This window comes from Carex rostrata, chromosome 11 (genome assembly GCF_964058835.1).
Source record: "Carex rostrata chromosome 11, lpCarRost1.2, whole genome shotgun sequence".
NCBI classification, from domain to species: Eukaryota; Viridiplantae; Streptophyta; class Magnoliopsida; order Poales; family Cyperaceae; genus Carex; species Carex rostrata.
In genome coordinates this window covers 2,890,028-2,903,771 of record NC_135928.1, presented here as the reverse complement: position 1 = coordinate 2,903,771, position 13,744 = coordinate 2,890,028, and the positions used below count along the sequence as shown (strand labels likewise).

Sequence of the window (13,744 nt, the reverse complement as noted above, 5' to 3'; positions counted from 1 at the left end):
AAAGGAAACCGCATGAATTTTGTTCCGCATGAAGAAAACTAATGCATAAACTATGATTGGCTGCCAAAAAAATCTGTAGTTCGTAATTCGATTGACTTTAATTCGATTAAAAAAATCACAATTAATTCGTTCGATTCAAGTTTATTCTGAAACAAAAAAAATCAGCTCGGTTCGAATCTTATTCAAATTCAAACTCAATTTGAGATAAGTTTGATATGGTTGGATTCGTTTGTAGCGCTATACTCAATTTGGTGTGAACCGACCAGTGAACCGTCAAATCGGAGCTTTACCGAATCGACGTCCGGTCCGGTTCAAAACACTCGGGATTTAATTTCAGCCAGTTCAGAAGAAATTCAGTATTTATTATAAATACGAGTTCGTTGCAAGATTCGTACCAAAGATTAAAAAGAACGATCTGAATTCCATAATTGTCCCTCAGTAACGGATACTGATCTTTGAATAATGCGATCCGTTACCATCCCCAGCATTTTTGGGCCGGATTTGCCGGAATTCTAATCGGACGGTTCTGTTATCTCTGAGGATGCGGATTCCGAAGTCCAAACGTTGCGCAAACGTGTACTTACAATGGTACTTTCTAGTCTGGCAGACTCGTAATTCTCTACTCAGTCGTCAGACTACAACTCTCTCTCTCTCTCTCACTCCCTGTAGAGATCAAGATTATCTCTTCTTCCTTGATTTAGGTTTTTCCCCTCTCTCTTTTCTTCATTTTCTTTTAGCTAGTGATACTTGGTACTTATTTTACTGACCCATTCTCACTGGAGAGGGGAAACTAGCTTGATTATTTTGCTTTCAATTTTTCAGTATTAGAAGTTTAGGACTTTGTTGCGGATCACCGGGAATTTTTGGTGATTATTTTAAAATTCTTATTTTTGTTTTATACTTTTTCAATGTCGCCTCCTTTTTAATTTAACAAGGGATCCCCAAAAGAGGCGACTTTCACTTCTGTAATTTTAATTTTAATACTTATAAGTTCACAATTTGCTTTATTTATGCTGATTTATTGAGTTCTCTGTATGTAGATTGAGAAATGGCTGAAGCAATTGTTTACAGAAGAAAAAGAGCAAAGCATCCATTTGGTGTTGCTGAGGTATGAGTGGGAAGAAGAATTGCACTTATGGATTTTATAAGTCAAGTAAAATCGGTTTAGTGCAGTACATGCTTTACCAGTTTACCTATTGATTCTAGTCTCTGTTGTGGTTCTCGCTAATATTTGGCTGATGAATATTTCGTTCCCAATCAACTAGGTCCTGAGTTAATCATCAGACATCCTATAACATAATTGAAATTAATAATGTTAAAATGCATTTTGAAATTTCAAGTTTGGTAATGATCATAATTGGCACATCTTAGTTGTAAAGATTTCACATGCAATGTAGAAGAGGATATCTAATATGACTATCTCTTGTAGGCTGGGAAAATAACAATGTTGTCAACTGATGAAAGAGATGAAAAAATCATTGTTTATGAAAGAAGAAAGCATAGAAAGAAGCAACTCAATGTTCTTGATGAGGTATACAATTGCTCATAACGTTCATGTACTTTGGGATAATTTTGTGCCTACCCATGCAATCACTCAGTTCATGTCATTTTATCTCTTTTTTCATTGTCTACACAGAAATTATATTTTCCTAGAGGTGAACCAAGTCAGATCAGTTTTTTGGTTTACCCCATACCCTTAAGTACCATTTAACTTACAGTTGGTTGTTTCTCAATGCAGCTCTGGGGTTACAGCTATTAGAAGTAGCTATGGATCCTCTTTTTACAATAGACAGGTCCGGTTTAGTAGGTACCCATACCATACTTGTAAATGGTCGGATAGTTGCCAGGTGGTCTTGAGGTTTGGGCCTTAATTTAGGTGGTTTTGGAGATTAATTGGACAAAGTGCAACTAAAATATAGACAGAAGACTATATGTAAAATGACTGATTGTGGGGCGTACATCAACTAAACAAATTTCAAAGTATGCAATGTGCTCTTAGTTCCAAAAGTATCACCCATAAGGTATAAGGACTGATTTTTCTTCTGAAATATTTTGTTGCAGAATGCAAGAATAAGAACAATATCAACAGACAAAGGGCAGGATGCGGGAATGAAAACATTGTCAACAGACAAGGGACATGAAAAAATTATTGTTTATAAAAGGAGAAATCTTACGAGGATGCAACTTAAAGATCTCCCTGAGGTAAACATTTAATTGATTTAAACGTAATTTTAATTTGTTCTAGTACAATTTTCGGTCTGTCACCTGCAGTATCATAAGCCGTGTACTCTACTTTGGATATGCACTCGAAAGTAGTTTTATGTAGAGGTGCTACTGGGTTAGGTCGGGTTTTGTTCTATACCCCCACCCTATAAATTGAATAGTCCATTGCTAAAAAAAAATTGAAATTCTCTGGGGCCTCCCCCGCCACCCTTCTCTCCTCCCGCTTCCCCTCCATCTTCCCTCCCTCTTTCTCCCTTCCCCCTCCCCTCCTCACCAGTATTCACTTCCCTTCCCAGGATCTCTTTCCATTCCTCCTCTTTTTAAAATACAAGCAACAACCTTCCGTTTTCCTTCTTATTTTTCCACTCCAACCGTTCCCTTCAAGTCGAGGGTCTGTCTACTGCAGTAAATGGGTTAGTCTCTTGTAGTCTGTCTAATCCGGTCATCCATTATGTAATTATGTTCAGATCTGAAATTCTGAACTCCGTCCACATTGATACAAAAACTCCTGTCAGCCCTCTATTCTTCCCTTTGAGATCTTTTATAGCCATACTTTGACCCCCATGTTTCATGTAGCGGGTCCAATTGGGTGGCGGCTCATCTCCTTCAAATCACTGTGGCGGGTTGTGTTCTATGTAGGTTGCGGGTCTCATGTGGCTGATAGATGCTTACTACGGCGGGTCATTGTGTTATCTGATGCATTGAGTCATTTGTTGAGCACACTGAGTGCTTTTGTGGCTACACAATGGGTTGCGGTTTTTTTTGTGCGTAGCGGTCATTTTGTTTGATGGGAAGACAAGAAAACGATCCTTCTCTCCTGGTTTCATCATAGAACAACAGGATAATCAGGATAATTCTTCGGAGGAACTTCTATCCTATTTTCTATGTATTGCTTGATTTTTTTTTTTTTTTCTTTTTGTTCCTTCCTAACTGTCTGTACTTTTTTAATTGAATCAATAAAATTTAGTAGGCAAAGCCTACTACAAAAAAAAAAGAAAAAGAGTTGATGAGTCCATAGTTACCAGAAATACATTTCTCTTGAGGATGTATGGGTGCAGTTCCACAGTTCAGGGAATGCTGCAGGGTTTAATTATAATTTTGTTTTGTTTTACTAAATGGTAAGCGAAAACGATTTATTTTCCATGATATTATTGCAATCAGTGTTGAGCAATGCAAGAGTACTTGGACTGTATACATCTTTTCCATTTTGAGTGACAATCATTGCGCAAATATTGATTGTGGAAATGCAATTTCCTAATATTTCATGGTAATTTAACAAAAAAATATGATTGGGTTTCTAAGAGGTAATATACTGATCGGTTCTTAAGCAACTGGTCCAGGATCATAGCAACATGCTCAGTAATTGAAAAAGGAAATAATGAAATGGACCGAGAAATATTTGGCCTTTCCTTTCATGCTCCGTATGGATATCCTCCAGTACCACTTTCTACCCTCATTCAGCTAGTTGAAAACAAACTCTACAAATAGCCACTAGAATTTTCTTTGTTACGTGGCAACTAGAGACACTTCCCCTTTGTGAATTTCCCCTATCCTATGTGCTTATCTTCCATTCTTTTTCGACCCATTTTTCTGAAATTCTGCCTGGAAAAACTTCCACTCACTGTCTCGGAAATCTGTTTGCCAGCGACTTGTGTTTTTTTCATTTGATTGAGTATTTTTTTAGAGGTAGGTACTAATTTGGCCTCCGTTGTTGGATCTATAATAACCGGCTTATGTTGTGTCTTGTTTCACAATGGACTGGTTTGAGTTTCAGTCGGGTCAGCTCGTTGTGAAAAAATAAATAGTTTCTGGTTTCTATTGATTTCTTATTAATTTATGTTAGGATCGGGTGTAGTTAATGTCAGGTTTCTGTTTAGATTTTTTGTCATGCAGGTTCAAATTTGGAGTTTGGTTAGGTTTTCATTTGGTTTTCCCTTGCATTCTTCCAAGTTTGGGCCTTGGGTTTTCAACAAGCAGATTTGTTAAATTTTCATTTCTATGGGGTACAGCTCTGATGGGTAGAAGGTTTTTGGGTTGGGTCAAATTTGAGCAGCTCCTTTTATTTTACATGAAATCATTGATGAATTTAGTTAACTGGTATGCATATATATTTTACAATGAGTTAAAATTGTTGCATACCATGTCATCTAGGGTGTATGTTAGATAATTATAGGCTAACTGCCCTCCTGCGCACTGTACAGTCTATAAGCAGTTAAATTTTGAAATGCATCTTACTTGTTAGGTGCCTGTGGCTTTGAAAATTAATTGTCTAGTAGCATATATCGAAATGGATAAAAATTAATCTCTTTTTTTTTTCAAATGTTCTGTTGCAGGCTCGGAGAAACACAATAATAGCAACAGATGAAAGACATGAGAAGGCACCAACAAATGAAAGATATGATAAAGTGATTGATTATGAAAGAGGAATGCTGAGAAAGACCGAACTTAATGATCTTCCTGAGGTATGGGTGTGTGTGTAATAGTTGAATAATATCAGTAGTTTTGTTTTGGGACCACTTTCTCACATACACTTGATTATAGGGGTGCAAACGGGTTGGATATTATCCGACCGTATCCGACTCCGTATCTGAAAATTTAATACGGATATCTGATGTCCGAATATCCGTACGGATATGGATACGGATATGGTTTTGAATTGTAATTATCCGTATCCGAATAGTAGATATATTATATAATTTAATATGTATTATGAAAAAATTTATGTTATTCTATATTATAAAAAGCGGATATCCGTATCCGTATCCGGTTAATATCCGATCCGTATCCGTCTAATATCCGATCCGTATCCGTATCCGTATCCGGAAAATAAAAATGGATACGGATATGGTTTTACCACTATCCGATCCGTTTGCACCCCTACTTGATTATCTTTATAGTAGGTACCAGGTTTGGTTGTGTCCTCGTACAACCTTACCAAGACCTCTATTTAAAAATGATTGGGCTCTAGATTTAGTGTCAAACCATCCTTTTGTTTACTCCAGGTCGGGTCTAGGTCATGGGTCGGTAACATAAACTAACTCGACCCATTTAATGTCAGGTCCAGTTGGGGTCTTGATCAGGTCTGGAACCATTAATACTGTATGCACTCCATAATATTAACTCAGTGTGCCTTGGGAACCGAGGATGGGTAAAAATAAAATTATCATTGTTCTGCTAATATTTTGAATTATTTGATCTACAATTTTCAGGAAATCTTGGGTTCGATTCTTTCGCGTTTACCGCTTAGAGATGCTGTTAGAACGAGCATTCTATCAACCAAGCTGAGGCGCATATGGACATGCCATCCTGATCTTTATTTCACCAGTCGGGCCATGTTTCCTGTAAACAATAAAAGAACTGAACAAATGAAGATAGATTTGATCCAGGGCATGCTCTCCGTCTTAAAACAACATAGAGGCAGTGGAGTTAAGAGAATAGTCCTCAGAGCCTTACTCGACCAACGCGCCAGTAGTGCTATCAACACTTGCGTTAGATTTGCATTCACTTCACGTGCCAAATCTCTCTCTCTACTATTATCTCCTGAGAGGCCGTATTGCTTTCCTACTTATCTCTTTGACACACGAAATGGATCAAAGTCGGTCTTGGAGGAACTCTACCTCAAGTTTGTTTCTTTAAGGATACCACCTGGGTTTACTGGGTTCACACACCTTAAAAGGCTTGACCTGTTTTCAGTGTACGACATTGTGGCAGATGAACTCCAAGATCTGCTGAAGAATTGTTTGTTGCTTGAGCGTTTATGTCTCTGCATACTTTTTAAATTTGAAAAGTTGGTGATTTCTGAATCTCTGAGCCATCTGAGGTTCCTGTCCCTCACAGGATGCCATGAAGTGAAAAGAATAGAAATCTCTGCAGCTAACCTTGAAAGGTTTGAGTTCGGAGGGACTAACGATACTAAAGTTGTGTTCACTCAGCCTTTGCAAAAGGTCAGATATGCTTCCATACAATGTGGTAATTTCGATTCTCGCGTTGGCGAGTTTGTGCTTAGAGTGCTTCCTAGATCCATTCCTGGAGTACAAACCTTGGTTTGGAAGACTGAGGGTATAGAGGTGAGATACTAGAACATTACTGTTTTCTCTTTTTCAAATTGTGCTTAGAGTGCTAAGGGGTGATGTAACTTTCTAGTATGGTCATGTGCCCCTGCATTGGTATATGGCTGATTCATTTTTCGGAATATGTTTTTAGAAGAAGAGCACTGAAATTGAAAAAAATCAAGTAAAATTTGAAAAATCGAACAAGTTTGCCATGAATTAACAAAAACCTCAAATGTGGGAAAATAGAAGAGGAGAAATTTACATCACCTCTTAGCAAAATAAATTCAATACAAGACAGAATTGATAAATTTTAAATCTATAGTTATATACCTTCGGAATAGTAGAAAAGAGCAGATAGCATTTTTGTTTATTTTTTTGTGAGTATCACATAAATTTAGATTAATCTGCACCACAAACATCAATGGTGAGGTGAAGTTGGGAAATTTTATTTGGATTTGAAGGGGAAAGTGCGGTGCTTGGGGTACTTATCAATGGATTTCTATTTTTGCTTTTATCTGTGAGTTTTCTATTTTTGCCGCTCCACTTTTAGATTAAATGACAACAATAATTAGAGAATTTCAGTGTAAGTGCACACTCCGAATTAGACCATAAATGTCTTCTTTAACCCCGAATTCAGTCAGCGTTGATCTAAAGTAAGCATCTATTAGATACAAAACATAGTTACAGATTTGTTTCATAAATTTTCATATTTGATTTGTGTTAGATGGATGCGTTGCCAAATTGCCTAGGAAGATTTCAGAGCCTGAAAAGAGTGCAGATTGATTTGTGTGCAACTCGCGGACCCTATGCTGGTGATGTTCTTTCATTTGCAGCTTTATTGGATGTTGCTCCTTTGCTGGAGAGTTTTTTTCTTAAAGTAAGTACCAATATATCTCCACTAGTATTAATTTTTTTTAAGGCATGCTTTAATCAAATAAAAGTTGAACACTATTGAAGTGTGGTGAATAAATAGATTTGGTTTTATTTGGTGCAGCTAATTGGTTTTGTCAACCATCCATATTCTGGAATAGAAGAGCTTCGGAGGCTGCCGAACTCGTCACATCATCACCTCAAATTTGTGGGAATCCAAGATTTCACTTGCTCAAGGGATCAGATTGAGCTGGTTGAATATATTCTTGAAAATGCCATTGCTCTTAATAATATGATAATTGAAACCAGAACTGAGTGTTATAGGGATGCTGCTATAAACTCTACCTATATGAGAAAGGACGAGCGAATGCAAATAATGTATTCTCTGCCATTTAGATCCAATGACCAACAACCTTTAAATTTATTTCGCAACTCTTGTTGATTGAAATTTAGAGTGTACAAGTTAATTCTATGTTGTATTTAGTGTTCAATAGCTGATGTTGGCTGTAGCTTCTTTGAGGGGCAAACTGTAAGACTGAAGAACATTATATTATTTTAATCTAGTATTGAAAATTCGTGATTAAGTTTTTTAATTATGAATTGCCAAGAAAGGGAACTTAATACCATTTATTGTACCAATCAAATTAAGTCTTCTTAATTGCAGAGAGCTTGATACTTCAGCTTCTTTATATTTTTTTTTTTTCTTGAGTCTGTTTCTCACTGGTGGTGAATTTTACAAGGAACCAGCAAACACACAAAAATTTACAGCAGTCCAGTGAAATCCTTTATTTTTAGTTAAATTACTTATGTTACAAATTGTTATTGTCTTAGTTATAACTTAACTAATTTTAATTGATTTTAAAGTTAGTTAATCATAATTAGTTATAAAATAATTGGTTCTTGCAATAATCTTAATAATCTTGTATAATTAATATCATTAAACGAACAAAGTGCAACTTTATCTACCTGATTCTACACTTAAAACTCACAATTAGGTTCCCCCCCCCCCCCCTAATCCTATAATATTATCAAATATGTGCTAAACTAAAATAATTTAATTTTAGCCCATTATTTAAAGAATTACCTAACTCCAAGTCTCCAAGAGAGGTTTGGTTTCCTAAAAAGGTGCAGGTTGGAGTATGTGGAACACTAAAATGTGATGTTTGTTTTGTTTGGATCAGCTCCTTTTTTGGAGTCTACCAAATTGTATATCAATATCAGTGATCACAGATGCTACTACCAAACAATTGCCTTTATCTTTCATTTGACTTGGTACAACCGCACAACTAGTTGCTTTCCAAAAAAAAATGACTTGGTCCAACTAGTTGTATTCATCAACAATCTGTATTCAGGAAATGAAGGTTTTAGTTTTAGATGGCTATAGATCTGTCTCAATCACCATCTCAAGTCATTGTAAATTAAAGTAAAAAATAGTGTTTAATGGTGAGGTATCACATAATCACATTTTAGTTTATATCGCTTTAACGGCAAAAAAAAAAAAAAAAAAGGTCGATAAATCATGACAATTTCATGCTTATAATTAATTTGTATTGATTTACAAATCCATACCAAGTTAAAAAAAAAAAAAATCAAAACAATTATAATAATGTTATCATGATAAATAATATAGTATTTTGGCTCACTGACGTAACTTGGTTTTTTAAATACAAAAAAAGGACTTGACCTCTATTTTATTTTTCCAAAAAATTGTCCTTGTCAAATAAAGAGTAATGGTTTGCTAATTTTATTTTATTCCTGAGTTCTTAAAAGATAAAACAAAAGCTTCGGTAACTAATATGAACAAATAATACCTTCATTTAGCTCTTATAACTAGTATGAGCCTAAATTAAAGATAACCACCAAATATTATTCTGAATGATATTGATAAATCACACAAATATTTTGCTATATCTACAAAACCCCACTTCAATAGGAATTATTAAACGAATATTGCTATGACAAAACACAATTTATAAAGTCAAAGTGGTTAAAGCGGAATGCTTGGCTCTTCAAATTGATTGTTGAAAATTGACAATTAGGGTTTTTATTTCGACGCAAAGACCTCATCGAGCCATTGACATTAAATATTACCAAATTTAAAAAATGTGAATCAGCCTTTGACATTAAATATTATGAGGTCTTTAAGTGTGAATCAGCCTTTGACATTAAATATTACCAAATCAAAGACCTCATCGAACCATTAAAGTCTGGGATTCCGAATTGAAAATTAAATGCCCCCAAACGGCGACTTAAAAGGCCATAATATGCAACCTATGAAAAAGTCAATTCAATAGCCACCTAATATTTTTTTCTCTATCTCTTAAATAAGTATTGAAAAATAAAAACACATGAATTTGACTAAGACCAAATATGTGTTTTAATTGGTTCCCCCATCTTGTCAAATTTCCCATTTGAGCATCTAGTGCGCAGGCAATTAAAGTATTGCTGCTCATAGACGGTTCTTTTTCCATATGCACAGAAGCTACTAGTTATTTCTTACCAATATTATGCTTTATATGAAAACGCACATGAGATTCTATCCAGATTAAAAAAAGCAAAAAAACAAAAAACAAAAAAAAAAAGAACGAAAAGAGATCAACCTTCCTTTATGCCTCTATATTCTTCACTATTATGAGCCACAAAATTTTATACTCAAGTATAACTTCGATCACTAATATAAAAGACAATGATAAGGCACTGACTGTACCAAGTACCAACTACATCTATTTTTATCCCTAATAGTTGTATTTTTTTTTTTTTTTTCCAAAAAGCACTAGTTCAAATTTGAACTCATTGGTGCCCCCACTATTAATTCTTCTTCCAATATTTATAACCTAAGAATTTTAATCCAATGCACATTATTAACCCATCATCTACATCTACTGAAATAGGTTGAATTTAGTTACCAAACCGAACATGTGAAAAATCAATTGCTACAAACATCAACAAAAGCAGCCCAGTTGAAAATCCTGCAAAGTTCTGATTAGAGAAACCACACTCTTCCTAATCTTTTTCTTCTAGATACCTACCAAAATCGAAACGAACCTCCAAAGACCCTCCTTTATGGCCATCATTGCCGTCACCCTCGAGTTCCCCGCAAACCAAATTTGGAACTAGCAGCACATTCTTGGCACCTCATACGCTTCCCTTTCATGCAACAGATACCAACCACCTCACGAAAGAGTTCACCTTTCTCATCAGAGCCTTCCAATTCTGCCTCTTGGCTGACAGATTTAGAACCTCGATCATTTTCTTGGACCCAGCTACGCTAAATTTTTTACCAGATCTGGCACAGCCAGACCTCACACCTCCTGTTCACATGGAAAAGGCTTGGAATTTGGGAGAGAAGGAATATCTGGGTTTAAAGAAAAGAGGAGAGTTGCAGCGCTAGGGTTTACTTTGTTTGTGGGTCTTCTCTTTCTTGTTACACCTTCCTCTATCTCCACCTTCCATTGTTTGCAAAGCTCATCGGAGCCGTTATAGGATTAGCCACTCACTCAAATTCAATCATTACAATCTGATGGTCCTGAATTCAATCAGGATTGCAGTATATGTTTCTGAATGAAAATGCTAGATAGTAGGATTACCAAACAAACCACATAGATTTTTCCCAGAAAATGGAGCAAGTAGAGTTGTGCGTATTATCAAAATATGATGTTCTTTCCAATTGACCTCTTTTGGATACAGCTCCTTTCCTCAGTAGTATCAGAGGTTTCACAACGGAGATGTTACAGCTAGAGTTTAGATCAGAAATACGCTTGAGAGAGTTTAGATAAGACAATAATGGGGAATTCAACATCCTGAGAATTTAGATAAGCGAATAATGGGGAATTCAACATCTTAGAATGCTGGTTCTTGCCCCTGGAAGAAGGCTTTTGATTAAGAAAACAATGTCTAACTTTTCTGAAAAAAATATCAAAAATAGCTTATTTGCCTAAACTTTAAAACATAACATTCAGTGCTATTAGACTAACAGCAGGTCCTCAGCCATGTAAGTTATAAAAACAGTCATTGGTAAATGAGAAAAATATCTAACTGAGCCATTGAAAACACAAAGGGACAACTTAATTAAAAGCTATATTGTGCAACCAAGGACCCATGGTGAGGTCAATTTTATGTCAAACCTAATATTTTTTGTAATTTATGAAACAGGCCCTGGAAAGAATGTATTCGCGTAGCTTGAAGATACTTTTTGATTGGTTTTCACATCTGAGCATCTATTATATAGCACAGCAATATAAAGAAATAACAACATTTTTGCTGTATGAACAGAAACTACTAGTTATTTTCTCACCCAATTTTACACTTCTACAGGCCAACACACCCACCCTGCTCTCAGAATAACAAAGAAAAAAACCCCACAAAACAAAACAAAAACTAAAAAAATTCTCTGTGCATCTTTTTTTTTTTTTTTTTTTCTCTTGTTCCCTTTGTACAGCAGTCCTTGTTCTCCAAAGTCTAAAAATTTTCACCCTCAAGCCACTGAATGTTGCACTTAGTTCAATGTGATCACTGGATATCACAGTTCTATGATCTGTGAAGATAAATCAATGATAAGGCACTGATTATACCATCTAAACTGGTTCTCCTAATAGTTGTAATCTTTCCCAAAACACCATAGAGGTATCAAACTTATTTCCATAGCCACTAGATTCTACCCAAGTTTATAACCTAAGCCAAAATCTAATGCCCCATCATTAACCCATCTACACCTACCAAACATTATCCAATTCTCAGTGTCCAAATTGAACTCATGCAAAATCAGTTGCTAACCAAAACTCCACAAAATTCCGAAAACATCACCTGAAGCAGCCCAATTGAAAATCCTGTAACGTTCTGACCAGAGAAGCTGCATTTTTCCCGATCTTTCCCTTGTCACACCCGACCCAATCTAGAGAAGCCTCCACAGCCCCCTCCTTTACTGCCTCCATCGATGTATCCTCGCAATCCGAACACACCAAATTCAGAACCAGCAATGCATTCTCAGCCCCTCTTGTGCTTCCATTTTTCACAACAGATACCAACCACCTTACAAAAGATTCAACCTTTCTCATCTCAGCCTTCCCTTCTTGGGTCTTTGCCAATTGACCCATAACCTCAATTGCCCTCTCTGACCCAGCCATGCCGAATTTGACCAGACCCAGTACTGCCCCAGCCCGGACTGCACGCCTCCTGTTTGCTGGGAACTTGCACAGCTCATATAAAGCTGTGGCCGCTTCACGCATGCACTGACGATCAGGACCACAAGACAACAGCCATATCAGCGCAGGGAACACTGACGGGTGAGCCCCAATTGAGCACTTGTTGACGTCTACTATGGCGAGGCTTGTCAGAACTGTGGCAGCTACAGCAGCAGCTGAGGGTGTGGCCCCTCCTTGCGATAACACCACAGCGAGCGCATCAACTGCCCCGTCAACGACCAAACCCACCCGCATGTCATCTCCATCAAGGCTCAACCTCAGCAGGGCCCGCAAGGAAATCTCTTGGGACTCGCCAGATGAAGCCACGTGGCGCAGGAGTACTGACACGGCGCCCGATTCAGTGGCCAGATGACGAAATTGAGCGCTGGATTTGACACAACGGTAAAAGCTGGAGAGGGTATGGGGACTGGACACAAGGGAAAGTGGATCGGGTGGAGAGGAGGAGTGGCATGGCTGTGAATTAGAGGGACAAAAAGTTGTAGAGTGAGAGCGGATAAGGCGACGGAGAGCGTGGTTTGGGATTAGAGGAGGCGAAGGAGGTAAAGGGAGGTTGGTCACCGGGCAGGTGCGGTTACCGGAGTCAAGCCAACGCTGGATGGAGGCGCGGTCGAAGGTGTGACCGGAGGTGAGGATAACCGGGTCCGTCATCACCTCCAGTGATATCGGGCACCGGAAGTCGTCGGATAACTCCACTTCCATATCTTATGGCTTTCCTCCTCTCTTCGTTTCTGAGCGCTGGACGGGCAGAGACACTTCCTCACTGGAGAGGAAAGAGAGTTTAAGAGAGAGAGGGGGGGGAGGTAGGGAAACGGTTTCTCTTTGAATTGGGGGGAGCTGAGGGAAGAAAGCGTGTGGGACTGAATTATGTATTTTTTTTTTCTTCTCATTTTATAAAGGATTTTTGTTTTGAAATTGAATGTTAAAAATGAAGATTTCAAATCTCCTCTCTTCTAATAATATTACAAGCAGAACTATACATTGCGAGACTCCGAGTCCATTTCAAATCTCAACCGTCAGATCACACCTGATATCTTATCTTCTAGAAATCAGCAATAATCACATGATATTTAGACCGTCAGATTAGAAATGAACAGAGATTATTAAGCAGGATAGTCTGATTATATAATATCAACTGGAGAGATTTGAGAATGGCGAGTGGGTCTGTCGTCGTGGACTTGCGGTTGATTACTGGGACTAGAAAATAGGGGGTGTACGGTGGGTGGAGAGCATGGGTGAGAATAAGAAGATCTTGACCTCCGCCGCACGAGGATTTTCATTTTGCTTCGTATAATTGTACGGTATCCCAATAATAGAGACTATTTTAAGATTAGCCCAATAATGTTTTTTACTGTTAAGTTCCTGTGCATGCCTCTTAACTAAAATATTCTTTATTATTAT

At 37.3% G+C, this 13,744-nt stretch overlaps 2 protein-coding genes across 4 annotated transcripts; one reads left to right on the top strand and one right to left on the bottom strand.

Annotated features, from left to right (window-relative positions):
* The first annotated feature begins 569 nt into the window (after positions 1-569).
* On the top strand, positions 570-7,718 carry LOC144561572 (putative FBD-associated F-box protein At1g61330). 3 transcript variants are annotated; one of them, XM_078310558.1, is made up of 8 exons: positions 570-701; positions 1,041-1,108; positions 1,430-1,531; positions 2,062-2,202; positions 4,557-4,685; positions 5,433-6,290; positions 7,000-7,152; positions 7,270-7,718. In XM_078310558.1, exons 2-8 carry the CDS (start codon positions 1,049-1,051, stop codon positions 7,585-7,587), a joined length of 1,761 nt encoding a protein of 586 aa, XP_078166684.1. In that variant the 5' UTR covers positions 570-701; positions 1,041-1,048; the 3' UTR covers positions 7,588-7,718. The 3 variants fall into 3 exon arrangements, with proteins under 3 accessions (XP_078166684.1, XP_078166686.1, XP_078166685.1); XM_078310559.1 differs by lacking the exon at positions 570-701 and adding an exon at positions 817-866; XM_078310560.1 differs by lacking the exon at positions 2,062-2,202.
* A 3,594-nt stretch (positions 7,719-11,312) lies between these two features.
* PUB8 (plant U-box 8) lies at positions 11,313-13,207 on the bottom strand. Its single transcript, XM_078310556.1, has one exon. It carries the CDS (start codon positions 13,043-13,045, stop codon positions 11,945-11,947), a length of 1,101 nt encoding a protein of 366 aa, XP_078166682.1. The 5' UTR covers positions 13,046-13,207; the 3' UTR covers positions 11,313-11,944.
* Positions 13,208-13,744: the final 537 nt, after the last annotated feature.